The 18,342-nt window shown below is 47.2% G+C and overlaps 1 protein-coding gene across 5 annotated transcripts in view; it reads left to right on the top strand.

The window, feature by feature from the left end:
* Positions 1 to 18,342, top strand: part of crebbpb (CREB binding lysine acetyltransferase b) — an 80,056-nt gene that overhangs the window by 48,284 nt on the left and 13,430 nt on the right. For 2 of the 5 annotated variants that reach the window (XM_031814221.1, XM_031814219.1), the window contains exons 8-19: positions 2,233 to 2,370; positions 2,677 to 2,794; positions 3,597 to 3,783; positions 4,044 to 4,106; positions 5,254 to 5,375; positions 10,298 to 10,498; positions 10,962 to 11,237; positions 11,607 to 11,798; positions 12,004 to 12,196; positions 13,212 to 13,330; positions 13,788 to 14,027; positions 17,634 to 17,722. In XM_031814221.1, the coding sequence (XP_031670081.1) occupies positions 2,233 to 2,370; positions 2,677 to 2,794; positions 3,597 to 3,783; positions 4,044 to 4,106; positions 5,254 to 5,375; positions 10,298 to 10,498; positions 10,962 to 11,237; positions 11,607 to 11,798; positions 12,004 to 12,196; positions 13,212 to 13,330; positions 13,788 to 14,027; positions 17,634 to 17,722 (1,938 nt within the window). Of the gene's footprint in view, positions 1 to 2,232; positions 2,371 to 2,676; positions 2,795 to 3,596; positions 3,784 to 4,043; positions 4,107 to 5,253; positions 5,376 to 10,297; positions 10,499 to 10,961; positions 11,238 to 11,606; positions 11,799 to 12,000; positions 12,197 to 13,211; positions 13,331 to 13,787; positions 14,028 to 17,633; positions 17,723 to 18,342 lie in introns of all 5 variants that reach the window. The other 3 variants (XM_031814218.1, XM_031814220.1, XM_031814222.1) reach the window with 2 other exon arrangements.

The following is an 18,342-nucleotide window of genomic DNA, read 5'->3' as shown; positions in this document are numbered from 1 at the left end:
TAAATAGTAGCTTTCATGATGAAGAAAAACATCTGCATAAAAACTGTTTTTGGCTCAGTAGTTCTAGTGAAACATGTAAATTCTGGTCTTTATTTTAAAAGTTTGAAAGTTTTGATCTGGCTCTTTTTACCCTTAGCAGTTCTACTCTACCATTTGAAATCGGGATGTAGAGGCGCCTTGAAGGTGCCTCTACATCATCTCAAAGGGAAGAGTTTGGTATGAAATCCACTCCCTTGTAGATGTGCTGGGTGGTACCACCTCGAGGCGTAGGTGACCGCGCGCTTTATTTGGCGATGGTCTTGGTGAGGGGACTGTGCCAATCAATATATTTTGCGTGACTCTTCCTTGACTAGACCACTATTCAAAAGGCAGTAAGGCACATTTCCGCATATGACCAAATGAAATGTTATTGCTTACTGTTTCATACACATCTACATGATTAACCAAGAAAAATGATACATGTGGGCTATGAGGATTATACTTTTATATTCATAGCTACATGTATCGTAACAAGAAATGGATGACAATGGTCATGTCAACTCATTTTTTTTGCTATGACTGGTGGCACAGTGTGCTAAAACAGCTCATATTTCAATGGTTGAGTTGTAATCTTACATGTGGCAGATATATTTATAAATCCTTTATTTACAATGTTCATCCCGTGCCCACACACTTCTAGTTCTGAGAAGTGATAGCCTACCTGTGAGACTGGTTGGCCTGGTAGTAGTTGTAGGTTTTTATACACTACCCAAGACCAACCTGAGAGTTAATTTGATCATAGGTAAAATAGTTACTGCAGTGCTGATTGAATTGAGCTCCATATCTTAATTTTCAATGTGATGATTGCACTTTTCCCAACACAATACTGCAACAAACAAAAAAAATCCACATTTAAATATTTTTTTTACGCCCCATGGGAAATTGGAACTTACTCCACACGCGCCGAAAGATGTCAGGAACTCCCCACCTTACCACTGAGTTAACAATGCAGATAGATGTCACCGCCTTACCACTGAGTTAACAGTGCAGGTAGATGTCACCACCTTACCACTGAGTTAACAGAGCAGATGTCACCACCTTACCACTGAGTTAACAGAGCAGATGTCACCACCTTACCACTGAGTTAACAGAGCAGATGTCACCACCTTACCACTGAGTTAACAGAGCAGATGTCACCACCTTACCACTGAGTTAACAGTGCAGATGTCACCACCTTACCACTGAGTTAACAGTGCAGATGTCACCACCTTACCACTGAGTTAACAGTGCAGATGTCACCACCTTACCACTGAGTTAACAGTGCAGATAGAGGGCACCACCTTGCCACTGAGTTAACAGAGCAGATGTCATCACCTTACCACTGAGTTAACAGAGCAGATTTCACCACCTTACCACTGAGTTAACAGTGCAGATAGATGTCATCACCTTACCACTGAGTTAACAGAGCCGATGTCACCACCTTACCACTGAGTTAACAGTGCAGATAGATGTCATCACCTTACCACTGAGTTAACAGAGCAGATGTCACCACCTTACCACTGAGTTAACAGTGCAGATGTCACCACCTTACCACTGAGTTAACAGTGCAGATAGAGGGCACCACCTTGCCACTGAGTTAACAGAGCAGATGTCATCACCTTACCACTGAGTTAACAGAGCAGATGTCACCACCTTACCACTGAGTTAACAGTGCAGATAGATGTCATCACCTTACCACTGAGTTAACAGAGCCGATGTCACCACCTTACCACTGAGTTAACAGTGCAGATAGATGTCATCACCTTACCACTGAGTTAACAGAGCAGATGTCACCACCTTACCACTGAGTTAACAGTGCAGATAGATGTCATCACCTTACCACTGAGTTAACAGAGCAGAGCCATATTTGCTCGCAATGCACACAATGTTATCAGAGCGTGCCAGTGGATTTCTGGTAAGTATACTTTCGTGAGAAAGTGTTGATCGGGTACAACTATGTTTACCCACCCCCAAAATGAATATTTATGAGCAATTCCCCACCACTTCTCACCTGAATGCGTTGTTTGAATATATGAAAGGGTTGGCAAAGGCTGAAATTGGGGTTAAATTCCTGATAACTACAATGCCACTCTTTCTGCTCAGTTACCTGACACAGCATTACACAAGTAAGTTATTCTCTCATAGTTACCTTGGTGTTACTCTTATGATTACATGTTTCCTAAGCGGTCTTGCTCTCCTCTCTCCGTCCTCCAGTCAGTTGATGCCAGACGGGTTGGGCATGGGGGGCATGGGCAACCTGCCGGGCGCCAACCCTCTCTCTGCCTCGGGGGTGAGGAAGACGTGGCACGAGCACGTCACTCAGGACCTACGCACCCACCTGGTGCACAAACTGTAAGTAACACCAAGATGCTTGCATTCTATTCCTTCAATGTTTTTTTCTCCTCAATGACCATGAATCTACCGGGGTTTAATAGGTGGACAACCCACATGGTTTTGTCACCGTAGGGCTAAAGGTATAGGAGTTGATTTGGGACTGGCCCACTGTGTTCACTTACCTCGCCCGTTCAGATCAGTGTTCTGGAAGGAAAAGCAATTTTCTGATTGAGGTTGCCGCTACTCCAACTCACTGTTTAATTCTCCCTTTGTGCTGTCCCTCTTTCCCTCCACCATCCCTTCCTTCTCCCTGTCCTCCTCCAGAGTACAAGCCATATTCCCCACCCCAGACCCCGCAGCACTGAAGGATCGGCGGATGGAGAACCTGGTGGCGTACGCTAGGAAGGTGGAAGGGGACATGTACCAGTCTGCCAACAGCAGGGTAATGAACTCCAGTGGAGGCTGCTGAGGGGAGGACGGCTCATAATGGCTGGAACCGAGCGAATGGAATGGTGTCAAACACATTGAAGCTATGTGTTTGATGTATTTGATACCATTCTTCTCCAGTCATTACCAAGAGCCCGAGCCCGGGCCAGCCAATCAGATTGAGTTTATCCCCAAAATAGGGCTTTATTACAGACAGAAATACTCCGTTTCATCAGCTGTCCGGGTGGCTGGTCTCAGACGATCCCGCAGGTGACGAAGCCGGATGTGGAGGTCCTGGGCTGGCGTGGTTACACGTGGTCTCCGGTTGTGAGGGCGGTTGAACGTACTGTAAAATTCTCTAAAACGACAGAGGTGGCTTATGGTAGAGAAATACATTTTCAATTCTCTGGCAACAGCTCTGGTGGACATTCCTGCAGTCAGCATGCCAATTGTACCCTCCCTCAAAACCTGAGACGTCTGTGGCATTGTGTTGTGTGACAAAACTGCACATTTTAGTGACCTTTTATTGTCCCCAGCACAAGGTGCACCTGTTTAATGATCATGCTGTTTAACCAACTTCTTGATATGCCACACCTGTCACATGGATGGATTATCTTGGCAATGGAGCAATGGTCACCAACATGGATCTAAACCCATTTGTTCGCAAAATTTGAGGAAAATAAGCTTTTTGTGTGTATGGAACATTTCTGGGATCTTTTATTTCAGCTCATGAAACATGGGACCAACACTTTACATGTTGCCTTTATATTTTTGTTCAGTATACGTTATTTCTAATCTGGTGTTGTCAATTTCTGCAGGACGAGTATTACCACTTCCTGGCGGAGAAGATCTATAAGATCCAGAAGGAGTTGGAGGAGAAGAGGCGCTCGCGGCTCCAGAAGCAGCCTGGCCCCATGGCAGTGGGGGGCCCAGGGGCCCAGCAGCAGCCTGGCATGCCCCCTCAGCCGAACTCCATGGGTCCTGGCCAGTCCCCACGGCCAGCCAGTGAGTACCCTCCTCCCTGGACCTCTGTAGACCCCTCTATTGAAGGAGGGAGCAACATAATCACTTATGTTTATCATCCTATGTGTGGGGCCAACCCTTCTTTTTATCAGTCATGCATTGGCGGTGGAAATTTGACTAGCATTTGGGCCTATAACAGAATAATGACATGTTTGGTTAAAGTCGGTGTTTGAGGCTGTATTTAGCTAATTTGGAAGCTTTGGTATATGATATGTTGACCACCTCATCCTCCTCTCTTCCAGATGGATCTGTGCCTATGCCCAATGTACCAAATCAGATCATGCCCCGCATGCAGGTGTCTCAAGGTACCAGTCCTTCTCCTACACTTCAACACTTGTTTCTCATCCTCCCTCCCTTCATTCAGACAGTCAACTGCTCAGTGACTGTCAACCCCCCTGGTGGCCAGTTGATTATATACTATAATCACTAACATAGTAAAGTGACAGTCAACCCCCCTGGTGGCCAGTTGATTATATACTATAATCACTAACATAGTAAAGTGACTGTCAACCCCCCTGGTGGCCAGTTGATTATATACTATAATCACTAACATAGTAAAGTGACTGTCAACCCCCCTGGTGGCCAGTTGATTATATACTATAATCACTAACATAGTAAAGTGACTGTCAACCCCCCTGGTGGCCAGTTGATTATATACTATAATCACTAACATAGTAAAGGGTAAATACTCCCAATACGCAAATAGTGTAAATGTTTTTTTCAGGAACTGTTTCTCTGTAAATGTTTATTTATATAATCAGAGCCAGTGTTTCCCCTGTATTCATTTAAGAAGCTAAAAGAACAAAACCAAGAAAATAAACAATGAATTTTGGAGTACGTTTGGAATGGCTGAATTACTGACCGGGCATGCGGGGCATATAATTAGCCATGGCAAAATGAATAGAATTGCAAGAAATTAGCATTCACACTGCAACATTTTCTGTCAGCTCCATGACAAAATGTGTAGATTTGCTGAAAAAATTGCTTGACAATTGTACATTTTTCTCTTGGCTCCATGGGGGAAAATGTAGCCACTTTTTGACCCAGAAAAAACCTTTCTTATTGCTAATAAAACACCTGCCTGATAATATGGAATGGTGCCATGTATGTTTTTAACAATATGCTATTGGGCTCCTGGTATCTAAACACTTTTGGAGTAGAATGTATTTTTAATGCCACTGTAAATGACATCAGTCATTCTACAAAAAATATCCTGGGGTGCCCCCCCCCCCCACCATCCACCGTGGCAGAACAAATTATAGTGAAAACACTAACAGGAAATGTACAAGTTTGTGAAAAGTTATGATTTAGCGCCTAACTGACTCAGTGGCTCCTTCACCTGCTCATCAGAGCATAGGATTATTAATTACAACATCTCATGTGTATTGTAGACAACACTAATCCTGTGTGTGTGAACTGTGTGTTTGTGTGTGCTTCTCCTCTCCCACATAGGAATCAATCAGTTCAACCCCATGGCAATGCAGAACGTGCAGATGTCCCAGGCGCCCATGGGGGCCCGCGCCGCCTCGCCCATGAACCACTCGCAGCAGATGAACATGAGCTCTGTCCCAGCGGTGAGACCTCCATGCTCCCTCTATGCCCCAGTTAACTCTTTCCTTCCTTCTGGATCTCCTTCTCTCCCGCTCTCACTTCCTCTCTCTCACTTCCTCTCCCCTGCTCTCACTTCCTCTCCCTGTCTTGCTCCCCCTCTCGCACTTCCTCTCCCTGTCTTGCTCCCCCTCTCACTTCCTTTCCCCATCTTGCTCCCCCTCTCGCACTTCCTCTCCCCCTCTCGCACTTCCTCTCCCCCTCTCGCACTTCCTCTCCCCCTCTCGCACCTCCTCTCCCCCTCTCGCACTTCCTCTCCCCGTCTTGCTCCCCCCCTCGCACCTCCTCTCCCCGTCTTGCTCCCCCCCTCGCACTTCCTCTCCCCGTCTTGCTCCCCCTCTCTCACTTCCTCTCCCCGTCTTGCTCCCCCTCTCTCACCTCCTCTCCCCGTCTCGCTCCCCCTCTCGCACTTCCTCTCCCCGTCTCGCTCCCCCTCTCGCACTTCCTCTCCCCGTCTCGCTCCCCCTCTCGCACTTCCTCTCCCCGTCTCGCTCCCCCTCTCGCACTTCCTCTCCCCGTCTCGCTCCCCCTCTCGCACTTCCTCTCCCCGTCTCGCTCCCCCTCTCGCACTTCCTCTCCCCGTCTCGCTCCCCCTCTCGCACTTCCTCTCCCCGTCTCGCTCCCCCTCTCGCACTTCCTCTCCCCGTCTCGCTCCCCCTCTCGCACCTCCTCTCCCCGTCTCGCTCCCCCTCTCGCACCTCCTCTCCCCGTCTCGCTCCCCCTCTCGCACTTCCTCTCCCCGTCTCGCTCCCCCTCTCGCACTTCCTCTCCCCGTCTCGCTCCCCCTCTCGCACTTCCTCTCCCCGTCTCGCTCCCCCTCTCGCACTTCCTCTCCCCGTCTCGCTCCCCCTCTCGCACTTCCTCTCCCCGTCTCGCTCCCCCTCTCGCACTTCCTCTCCCCGTCTCGCTCCCCCTCTCGCACTTCCTCTCCCCGTCTCGCTCCCCCTCTCGCACTTCCTCTCCCCGTCTTTCTCGCTCCCCCTCTCGCACTTCCTCTCCCCGTCTTTCTCGCTCCCCCTCTCGCACTTCCTCTCCCCGTCTTTCTCGCTCCCCCTCTCGCACTTCCTCTCCCCGTCTTTCTCGCTCCCCCTCTCGCACTTCCTCTCCCCGTCTCGCTCCCCCTCTCGCACTTCCTCTCCCCGTCTCGCTCCCCCTCTCGCACTTCCTCTCCCCGTCTCGCTCCCCCTCTCGCACTTCCTCTCCCCGTCTCGCTCCCCCTCTCGCACTTCCTCTCCCCGTCTTTCTCGCTCCCCCTCTCGCACTTCCTCTCCCCGTCTTTCTCGCTCCCCCTCTCGCACTTCCTCTCCCCGTCTTTCTCGCTCCCCCTCTCGCACTTCCTCTCCCCGTCTTTCTCGCTCCCCCTCTCGCACTTCCTCTCCCCGTCTTTCTCGCTCCCCCTCTCGCACTTCCTCTCCCCGTCTTGCTCGCTCCCCCTCTCGCACTTCCTCTCCCCGTCTTGCTCGCTCCCCCTCTCGCACTTCCTCTCCCCGTCTTGCTCGCTCCCCCTCTCGCACTTCCTCTCCCCGTCTTGCTCGCTCCCCGTCTCGCTCCCCCTCTCCCCGTCTTGCTCGCTCCCCCTCTCCCCGTCTTGCTCCACTAGTGTCTATAGAAAGTCTTCACCTCCTTGAGGGTGTTAAACATGGATTAAATTAGATTTTTTTTCTACACAATCTACTCCACATTTTCAAAGTGAAAGAAAGTTATAAAAAATAGCTGAAAAGGAAAACTGTGGCGGGTTGACCTTAACTTTTTACCTGGGCTTTGCTCCTTTCATATTTATTTTGATCCTGACAAACTGCCCATACCCTGCCGGTGACAAGCATACCCGTAACATGATGCTGCCCCCACAATACTTCAAAATGGAGAGGGTTTCACTCTTGGATTTGACCCAACCCCGTAGTTTTTAATTTAGGCTAAAAAGTGTTGTCTTTCAATATTATTTACAGAATGGATGATTAGGAATGGATTTAACACAGGCTTCTTCTCACTTTGTCATTCAGGCCAGTAAATTGGAGTGAATCCAATGTTGTTGATCCCTTTGTGCGTTCAAGTATTGTGGTGTCAGCATACTTGTATGGGTAATGGTTATTATCAGCAGTGAAAATAAATATGGAAGGAGCAAAGACCAGTTAAAAAGTTACATAACTCACCTCAATCCTCTGAAAACCCTGGGATAAGGTTTTGTTTTTCTGCGGGACAATTACACAGATTTTTATGCAAAAGACTTGAATCTGCTTAAAAAAAATCTGCGACAAGGTTTGAATATTGCTGTCCGTGTTGTAGCTTTGACCCTACTTTACATCACATGAGGTTTTTGTGCCTCCATCGGTTGAGACACATCAAATCAAATATATTTATGTAGCCCTTCGTACATCAGGTGATATCTCAAAGTGCTGTACAGAAACTCAGCCTAAAACCCCAAACAGCAAGCAATGCAGGTGTAGAAGCACGGTGGCTAGGAAAAACTCCCTAGAAAGGCCAAAACCTAGGAAGAAACCTAGAGAGGAACCAGGCTATGTGGGGTGGCCAGTCCTCTTCTGGCTGTGCCGGGTGAAGATTATAACAGAACATGGCCAAGATGTTCAAATGTTCATAAATGACCAGCATGGTCAAATAATAATCACAGGCAGAACAGTTGAAACTGGAGCAGCAGCACTGCCAGGTGGACTGGGGACAGCAAGGAGTCATCATGCCAGGTAGTCCTGAGACATGGTCCTAGGGCTCAGGTCCTCCGAGAGAGAGAATTAGAGAGAGCAAGAAAGAGAGAATTAGAGAGAGCACCGGATAGGACAGGAGAAGTACTCCAGATAGAACTAACTGACCATAGCCCCCCGACACAAACTACTGCAGCATAAATACTGGAGGCTGAGACAGGAGGGGTCAGGAGACACTGTGGGCCCATCCAATGATACCTCTGGACATGGCCAAACAGGAAGGATATAACCCCACCCACTTTGCCAAAGCACAGCCCCCACACCACTAGAGGGATATCTTCAACCACCAACTTACCATCCTGAGACAAGGCCGAGTATAGCCCACAAAGATCTCCGCCACGGCACAACCCAAGGGGGGGGGTGCCAACCCAGACAGGAAGATCACATCAGTGACGCACCCCTCCTAGGGACTGTATGAAAGAGCCCTAGTAAGCCAGTGACTCAGCCCCTGTAATAGGGTTAGAGAATCCCAGTGGAAAGAGGGGAACCGGCCAGGCAGAGACAGCAAGGGCGGTTCGTTGCTCCAGAGCCTTTCCGTTCACCTTCCCACTCCTGGGCCAGACTACACTCAATCATATGACCCACTGAAGAGATGAGTCTTCAGTAAAGACTTAAAGGTTGAGACCGAGTTTGCGTCTTTCACATGGGTAGGCAGACCATTCCATAAAAATGGAGCTCTATAGGAGAAAGCCCTGCCTCCAGCTGTTTGCTTAGAAATTCTAGGGACAATTAGGAGGCCTGCGTCTTGTGACCGTAGCGTACGTGTAGGTATGTACGGCAGGACCAAATCAGAGAGATAGGTAGGAGCAAGCCCATGTAATGCTTTGTAGGTTAGCAGTAAAACCTTGAAATCAGCACTTGCCTTGACATGGCCTTGAATACAGGGTGGGTGTCATTTCAATCAAATCAACACAATGAATAGAATGGACCGATTCCTTCAGACCACTGCAATTTAGCTCGTGCACCATTTGAAATGTAAATGTAACTAACTTCTAATTACTACCACAAAGATTGAGGCCGGTCCACCCTCCGTCGAATGTCAACTGAGATGGTCATGTCTATTATATTGTCTGTATTTCTATGATTTCAGTAGGTTTCCTGTGGAAGATTGACAAGAATACTTTAAAACAACATATTCCCATTCAAGTCAACATTCTCTGACGTGTGGACCTCCAACCGTCTTTGTGGTACCATTTTTGACATTTGCATTTGGTTCCCATTTTAGTACATTTATCTGCAATAACAAACACCCTGTATTCAAGAGCATGTTGTTTCAACCGATGGCAGGCACAACACAACCTCAGATCATGTCAAATAAGGTCTAAGCTACATGTGAATATGAGAGAGAAAAATCTGAGTTTAAGAGTTTTTAGGTAATTGACGTTTTAATGTTTAAGAAAGTATGTTATACACTTTTTTAAATTATAAATAGTTTGATACGCTTTTAAATATCATTACCCTGAACCCTTTATCTTTTCCAGTGATGAAATGGATGTCTCGTCAAATCCAATATTTAGCAGATGTTATTGCTGGTGTTGTGAAATGCTTGTATGGTGGGCTATGCAAAATAGGTGAACTTTGAGCAACTTTATCTCTGGAATGTTTTGGCATTTAGGTCCAAAATGTCACTTTCTGAGCACATCTACAATGGGCAAATATGTATGGAAGGTTTTATTCAAATGAAAAGGGGTGCTGTCAAAAATAAATGTACCCTGTAGCCTCCTTGTTTCTACTGGGAAAGTGGTTGAGCATTGTTTATGTCTTAAATGAGTTGGGTTGGAGTTTTACTGTTTATGGTTTTTACTGTTGAATGTTTATCTACTTCTAGTTGTTGCCTCTCTGCCTTCTGGTTTTTAGTCAGCACACTGTTAGTTTATTACGCCGCAGGCCTTTCATAAGGAGTATTGTCTTGGTGGCGTGTGTGTTATTGTATCCCATTCAGACCTGGAGTAACAGGTTGGTGGGGTTTGCACTTTTGTGACTTTTCTATTGGTTCCATTTCACCCGGAAACTTCAGTTAAGCACAGCTGAAGTTGAACAAATAATGAATTTGAAGTAGTATTTGAACCCAGTTCTGATCTCATTTAGATGTGTAGTTATTCTTGGCAAGGCCTCAATGCAAGATAGAGGTTTCCTCTCTATAACGTGTCTGTTTTTTCTTCTCCTTTCCCCAGATGGGTATGTCCCCATCCAGGATGCCCCAGGTGCAAGGCATGATGGGACAGCACGCCAACAGCATGGTGGGACAGACAGCCAATCAGAGCCAGTTCATGCCCCAGAGCCAATTCTCTCCCAACACCGCCCCTGGCGGGGGAATGATTATGAACAACCTGGGCTCCCTCGGCCAGCCGCAAGCACAGGCAGCTGTCACTCAGGTGAGGAGGGAGACACTCACACAGATGGGGCTTGTGATCTGTTGCATTGATAATCTCTGCTGTTGGTTTGATCATATGTGAAGAAGCTGCGTTGTATGTGTTCATGGTTGTCAATATAAGTGTAGTGTTAGAATATGTACGTGTCTGAGTGGGTAGGTTTGTAACTCTGTGAATATGTACGTGTCTGAGTGGGTAGGTTTGTAACTCTGTGAATATGTACGTGTCTGAGTGGGTAGGTTTAACTCTGTGTGAATATGTACGTGTCTGAGTGGGTAGGTTTGTAACTCTGTGTGAATATGTACGTGTCTGAGTGGGTAGGTTTGTAACTCTGTGTGAATATGTACGTGTCTGAGTGGGTAGGTTTGTAACTCTGTGAATATGTACGTGTCTGAGTGGGTAGGTTTGTAACTCTGTGTGATATGTAATAGTAGATGGAACTCTAACTGCAACTTCTGTATCCCAGCCGCCCCCCCTGCCCCGCGGCACCCCTCCACCCAACGCCTCGGCTAACCTGCAGCAGCTCCAGCACCCCCACTCCCACCCACCCCCCCAGGCTCAACCTTCACCGTCCTCCACCCCCACTCATGTCCCCAGCGGCGGCCTCCCCGCCCGACCCCCCTCGACCCTGGGCATGCAGTCCCCTGCTGCCCCCTCCCAGCCGCTCACGCCCCTGCAGCATCAGCAACCGGGGACCCCCAGCCAGACGCAGCCCAGCTCAGTGCAGCCCCCCAGCACCCCGGTAAAATACCTGCTTAGGATCCACAACACTCTTATAGGGAGTTATCCTGACCTGGTGAACTGACAAGGATAACTCATGGCTAGTTATATTCTTTCACTTGGGCCCCAGAGTATTTCCTGCTTAGGTCATGTAGTCAGGAAATAAATAGCAGCCTTTGTTACGGTCACAGCACCTCAGTGCTGTCATGCAGCTTTTCCACATTTAAAAAGGTCTATTGAAGGAGCAGCATGATTGGAGTGATACTAAAGCTTTATTAACAATATGGTGTTTCTTTCACATGCCAGCTCTTAATGACTTGTTGTTGTGCCAGTCAACAGCCAGCACCCAGCCTTCGCTTTGAAGGGTTATTCTCAAATGTTTCCCCTCTAGCTGTCCCAGGCGCCAGCCAGCATAGATAACCGCATGCCTACCCCAGGCTCGGTGGCAGAGGTCCACTCCCAACAGGCCCCACCAGACGTGGCCCAAACGGAGCACAAAGCCGAGCTCAAAGACGAGGAGGAGGACGACGAGGACGACGACTGTGGCTCGGGGAAAAAGCAGCCTAGCGACTTCAAAATGGAGGTGAGGATCAATATTGACTACAAGACACTTGACCAACCAGAGCTTTCTATTTATATGTACATTATGAATGCAGGTGCTCTTGGATGGAAATATTACAATTCATATGAACTCACCTTGTTATCTGGTACGGTGGCCATGTTGCCCTCCATCTTTCAAAACGTAGTGTCCTACAAAATTATCTAAATGTAGCTGTGCCCCATAGCAGGACGAAGACCAAAAAGACACCAAACCCCTCACGGTCAAGGAGGAGGAGCCAGACGGGGCGGAACCTAAGCAGGAGCCAATGGAGACAAAGGAGGAGAAGAAGCCGGAGATTAAGAATGAACCCAAAGAGGAGGAGGAGGGCGGGGTCAACGGCACTTCAGCGTCCACCTCCCCCACACAGAACCGCAAAAAAAGTGAGGGGCCAGGAGGCCAGGAGCCAGGAGTTTATCCAATGACTAGTAGTTTTTCCCCAGTTGGTCCTATCTTATTGCAGCTCTTTCCTCAGTTATGTCAGTCCTCACCTTTACCCTGTTTAGTTTATTAGGATCCCCATTAGCTACTGCAAATGCAGCATCTACTCTTCCAGGGGTCCACATGAAACGTACAAATACATGACAAAATACAGAACCGTAATAGACTAGAACAACCCAAGGTATTACAATTACACAAATAAGACTTTGATATTGGAAAGATGCCAAGAGACAACACATACTATTTAAACACTATATTCTTATATCCAGTTAAATGAGCTCTTTAGAGGAGAGGTGCTGTGATTCAATATGTTCTGTTTGTAAAGCTAAGAGAGTAACCTCTGGCAGAGCATTCCACTATGAGACGGCTCTATGCATAACTGAGCGATGCATTCAATCTGTTTGGGTGCTGTGAAGAAACCCATGGTGGTATGTCTGTTTTGTAGTGTATGCAATAGATTATACTAGTGGATAGGCATTTTCAACACTTTTCTTAAAAAGACTAGAAGATAATTAGTACATTTCTCCTGAACCATGAGACTATCATGCATGTTGTTGATATTTGTTCTGTGTATGCTGCTCTGAGCCAGCTGCAACTTTGCCAGGTCTTTCTTTGCTGCACTGGACCGTATTACCGGACAGTAATCAAGATGAGATGAGACCAGAGCCTGAACAACTAGGACAGTTGACCTTTGTGTCAAAAACACAGAGCATCTTTTTACAACACATACCCCTCTCTCCATCTTCACAACAACTCTGTCAATATGAGTTGACCATGATAACTGACCCTGTGAAGACGCTGAAGCGTTCTGAATGTCAGATAGAAATAGAATAAATAGTCTTCACGATGTCCCTTTTCCACATGACAGGTTATACTTTTTGTTCTTCATGATAGATTTCTATGATGTTGTACATGATTCATTTGAATAGAGCCCTGACCGCTCTGTCCTTGCTGCAGTCTTTAAGCCAGAGGAGCTGCGGCAGGCCCTGATGCCCACACTAGAGGCCCTCTACAGACAGGACCCCGAGTCTCTGCCCTTCAGACAGCCTGTCGACCCCATGCTGCTGGGCATCCCTGTGAGTACACACATACTCATGGACATACACTTAGATAGTCGTACACCCTGAGAGTCTCTCTCTTGATTGGTTATACCTAGTCATGTATTGATATGAAAACAAATGACAAATTAACTCCGTTCTATACAGATTTCATAGATCTAGCCGAGGCTCAATAAGGATTAAGGATTCTCTCATAGCTCTGACCAGAATGATATGGACATGGTTATCAGTGAAACTCTCACAATATCAGTGAAGCTCTCACAATATCAGTGAAGCTCTCACAATATCAGTGAAGCTCTCACAATATCAGTGAAGCTCTCACAATATCAGTGAAGCTCTCACAATATCAGTGAAGCTCTCTCTCTCACAGCCACATTTCATTGATTGTCCTGAAGCTTGGTAGTGAATGATAAGGCACCATTAACTCAGTACCACTTAACTCTCTTCTAACCATTCCCCTCCTCCCCCCCTTCAGGACTACTTTGACATAGTGAAGAAACCTATGGACCTGTCCACTATAAAGCGTAAGCTGGACACAGGTCAGTACCAGGAACCCTGGCAGTATGTGGAAGACATCTGGGTCATGTTCAACAACGCCTGGATCTACAACCGCAAGACGTCCCGCGTCTACAAGTACTGCTCCAAGCTGGCCGAGGTGTTTGAGCTGGAGATAGACCCCGTCATGGTCAGCCTGGGCTACTGCTGTGGCAGGAAGGTGAGATGATGGGAGGAGAGATGGAGAGATGGAGGGATGTTAGTGGAGGAAAGCAAAGGAGTAGAGCAGGAGGTTAGTGTTGTTTGAGCTGGAGATAGACCCCGTCATGGTCAGCCTGGGCTACTGCTGTGGCAGGAAGGTGAGATGATGGGAGGGAAGGGGGGAGAGATGGAGGGATGTTAGTGGAGGAAAGAGAAGGAGTAGAGCGGGAGGTTAGTGGTGTTTGAGCTGGAGCTAGACCCCGTCATGGTCAGCCTGGGCTACTGCTGTGGCAGGAAGGTGAGATGATGGGAGTGGAGGAAGAGTAATGGAGGGAAGGTGGAAGGGAGACTACAAGTTTTGTGATCTGGAAAAACTCTCAGCTCTAATTGTATGTTATCGTTAGGGCCAGGAGAAACTCTCAGCTCTAATTGTAGGTTATCGTTAGGGCCAGGAGAAACTCTCAGCTCTAATTGTATGTTATCGTTAGGGCCAGGAGAAACTCTCAGCTCTAATTGTAGGTTATCGTTAGGGCCAGGAGAAACTCTCAGCTCTAATTGTAGGTTATCGTTAGGGCCAGGAGAAACTCTCAGCTCTAATTGTAGGTTATCGTTAGGGCCAGGAGAAACTCTCAGCTCTAATTGTAGGTTATCGTTAGGGCCAGGAGAAACTCTCAGCTCTAATTGTATGTAATCGTTAGGGCCAGGAGTTACCTAAATATGAAGAACTTGTGTCCCTTGATATACGGGCTTGTTAGCCAGGGTTGGGCTGTTGATGCCCTCAAGGTGGGAAACCATGGCACATTGCTGCTGATGACCCACAGTGCATTCGGAAAGTTTTCAGACCCCTTTTCCACATTTGAGATGTTTCTACAACTTGATTGGAGTCTACCTGTGGTAAATTCAATTGATTGGACATTATTTGGAAAGGCATATATAAGGTCCCACAGTTGACAGTGCATGTCAGAGCAAAAACCAAGCCGTGAGGTCGAAGGAATTGTCCGTAGAGCTCTGAGACAGGATTGTGTTAAGGCACAAATCTGGGGAAGGGTACCAAAACAATTCAGTGGCCTCCATCATTCTTAAATGGAAGAAGTTTGGAACCACCAAGACTCTTCCTAGAGCTGGCCGCTCGGCCAAACTGAGCAATCTGGGAAGAAGAGCCTTTTGAGGGATGTGACCAAGAACCCGATGGTCACTCTGACAGAGTTCCTCTGGAGATTGGAGAATCAATCAATTTTTTATTAAAAATTATAATAATTAGCCAGAAGAAAGCCCTTCTTACATCAGCTGATGTCACAACGTGCTGTACAGAAACCCAACCTAAAACCCCAAACAGCAAGCAATGCAGGTGTAGAAGCACGGTGGCTAGGGAAAACTCCCTGGAAAGGCTAGAACCTAGGAAAAAACAGAGTGAACCAGGCTATGAGGGGTGACCAGTCCTCTTCTGGCTGGGCTGGGTGGAGATTATAACAGAACATGGCCAAGATGTTCAAATCTTCATAGATGACCAGCAGGGTCAAATAATAGTAATCACAGTAGTTGTCGAGGGTGCAACAGGTCAGCACCTCAGGAGTTAATGTCAGTTGGCTTTTCATAGCCGATCATTCAGAGTATCTCTACCGCTCCTGCTGTTTCTGGAGAGTGGAAAACAGCAGGTCCGGGACAAGGTAGCACTTCCAGTGAACAGATCAGGGTTCCATAGCCGCAGGCAGCGCAGTTGAAACTGGAGCAGCAGCAAGGACTCATCAGGCCAGGTATTCCTGAGGCATGGTCCTAGGGCTCAGAGAGGAGAAATACTCAATACCCTAGCCCCCCCGACACAAACTATTGCAGCATAAATACTGGAGACTGAGACTGGAGGGGTCGGGAAACAATGTGGGCCCGTCCGACGATACCCCTGGACAGAACCTTCCAGAAGGGCAACAATCTCTGCAGCACTCCACCAATCAGGCCTTTATGGTAGAGTGGAAACCACTCCTCGCTAGACGGAAGCCACTCCTCAGTAAAAGGCACATGACAGCGCGCTCGGAGTTGGCCAAAAGGCCTCCCAGACCATGAAAAGCAAGATTCTTTGGTCTGATGAAACCAAGATTGAACTCTTTGGCCTGAATGCCAAGTGTCACATCTGGAGGAAACCTGGCACCATCCCTACAGTGAAGCATGCTGGTGGCTGCATCATGCTGTGGGAGTGTTTTTATTATTTTCAGTGGCAGGGACTGGGAGACTTGTCAGGATTGAGGCAAAGATGTACGGAGCAAAGTACAGAGAGATCCTTGATGAAAACCTGCTCCAGAGCCCTCAGGACCTCAGACTGAGGTGAAGGTTCACCTTCCAACAGGACAATGACCCTAAGCACACAGCCAAGACAACGCAGGAGTGGCTTCAGGACAAGTCTCAGAATGTCCTTGAGTGGCCCAGCCAGAGCCTTGATTTCAACCCGATTGAACATCTCTGCAGAGACCTGAAAATATCTGTGCAGCGACGCACCCCATCCAACCTGACAGAGCTGGAGAGGATCTGCAGAGAAGAATGGGAGAAACTCTCAAATATAGGTGTGCCAAGCTTGTAGCGTCACCTAAGACTGAAGGCTGTAATCGCTGCCAGAGGTGCTGAGTAAAGGGTCTGAATATTTTTGTAAATGTGTTATTTTTTTGCAAGAATGTCTGAACCTGTTTTTGCTTTGTCATTATGGGGTAGTGTGTCGATTGATGAGGGGAAAAAACAATCTATTTTAGAATAAGACTGTAACATAACAATGTGGATAAAGTCAAGGGGTCTGAATATTTTCCGAATGCTCTGTACTGTCATTTAAGAGGATACAATGCCCTGCAATTCTAATCAAGTTCTACTGGTCACATACACATATTTAGCGGATGCTTGTGTTCCTAGCGCCAACAATGCAGTAGTATCTAACAATACACACAATCTAAAAGTAAAATAATGGAATTAAGAAATATATGAATATTAGAGCAATGTCGGTGTGGCATTGGCTAAATACAGTAGAATAGAATACAGTACTTACTGCTTTTCTCCTCTCATATGTATGTAATCATTATTTGAACTTGATTAAAGTGACTAGTGGCCAGTGATTCCAAGTCTATGTATATAGGGCAGCAGCCTCTAAGGTGCAGGGTTGAGTAACCGGGTGGAAGTCGGTTAGTGATGGCTATTTAAGTCTGAAATGACACGACAAGAAACATCCCTAACTAACCCCTCCAGACATGCATAACCATGTGCTGCTGTGTTTACTGTGTGACAGACAGCCACCTGTATGGCCCCATGGCTAGATGGTCCTTATAAAGATTGAAACACTTGACTTAACATGATGAGCCTTTTGACTTCCTGTCATACTTGTGACACTGAGTGTGCTTCCCAAATGGCACTCTATCCCCTATGTAGTGCACTATGCCCTATGGGCCCTGGTAAAAAAGAATAGTATACTACATAAGGAATAGAGTGCCCTTTGGGATGTAAGCCTGAGACTATTACGTACCAGTGAAAGGGGAACTTTCAGAGGAACACTAGGTTTTAATTTGGGAGAATCTGTGGACAGGACTGACCTGTCTGAATGCTAGACAGTGTAGAAGTGGATTCACTAACCCTTTCTCCCTGTGTGCCTCCACAGTTTGAGTTCTCACCTCAGACCCTCTGCTGCTATGGCAAGCAGCTGTGCACCATCTCCAGAGACGGAACCTACTTCAGCTACCAGAACAGGTAAGTCCACACTCCGGGTGGGGGGGGCAGGTGAAGGAAAGGGGGAGATGGAGAGAGAAGGGGAATAGGATTGTGCTCTCACAGTACATTGTTATGTGAGTTCAGGTACATGAATAACAATGAATAATTATGATGAGAGTATTCTAAGATGGTATTTCACCAGAGGGATGGTGCGTACTAGATACTGGAAGGGTTACGTGTTGTTAAAAGGAGTGTAGCCTACATTGACAGGATCTTCAGGTTTCCCTTCAAGCCTGATGTGCTGCAATATCAGCACCACTGCTCCCCCTGCTGTTCACAAATTGCTATTGCACTTCAGTAGCTCCAAATATTGCATCCATTCGGATGCATTGCAGTTGCATGTAGTTGGGTTCATCTGAACTCAGCGCAGTGAAGCTCGTTAGGGTTAACTACTCTATCCCTCATGGAAGCACGTTGATGCATTTTACACTAGTTATTTACCCACATTTTTAAAAGTAATTTCAACAAAAAATTGTTATGAAAAGTTCCAAAGACAAGCAGAGGTGATCCATATGTCTGTGTGTTCTGGGTGCACCCCTCTCTCCCCTACATCACCAGGGCTGGCATTCACTCCAACAGTCTCCCAATTGACATGATCA

The sequence above is a fragment of the Oncorhynchus kisutch genome, unplaced genomic scaffold, assembly GCF_002021735.2.
Source record: "Oncorhynchus kisutch isolate 150728-3 unplaced genomic scaffold, Okis_V2 Okis06b-Okis10b_hom, whole genome shotgun sequence".
In the NCBI taxonomy this organism is placed as follows: domain Eukaryota; kingdom Metazoa; phylum Chordata; class Actinopteri; order Salmoniformes; family Salmonidae; genus Oncorhynchus; species Oncorhynchus kisutch.
This window is presented reverse-complemented; position numbering and strand designations above follow the sequence as displayed.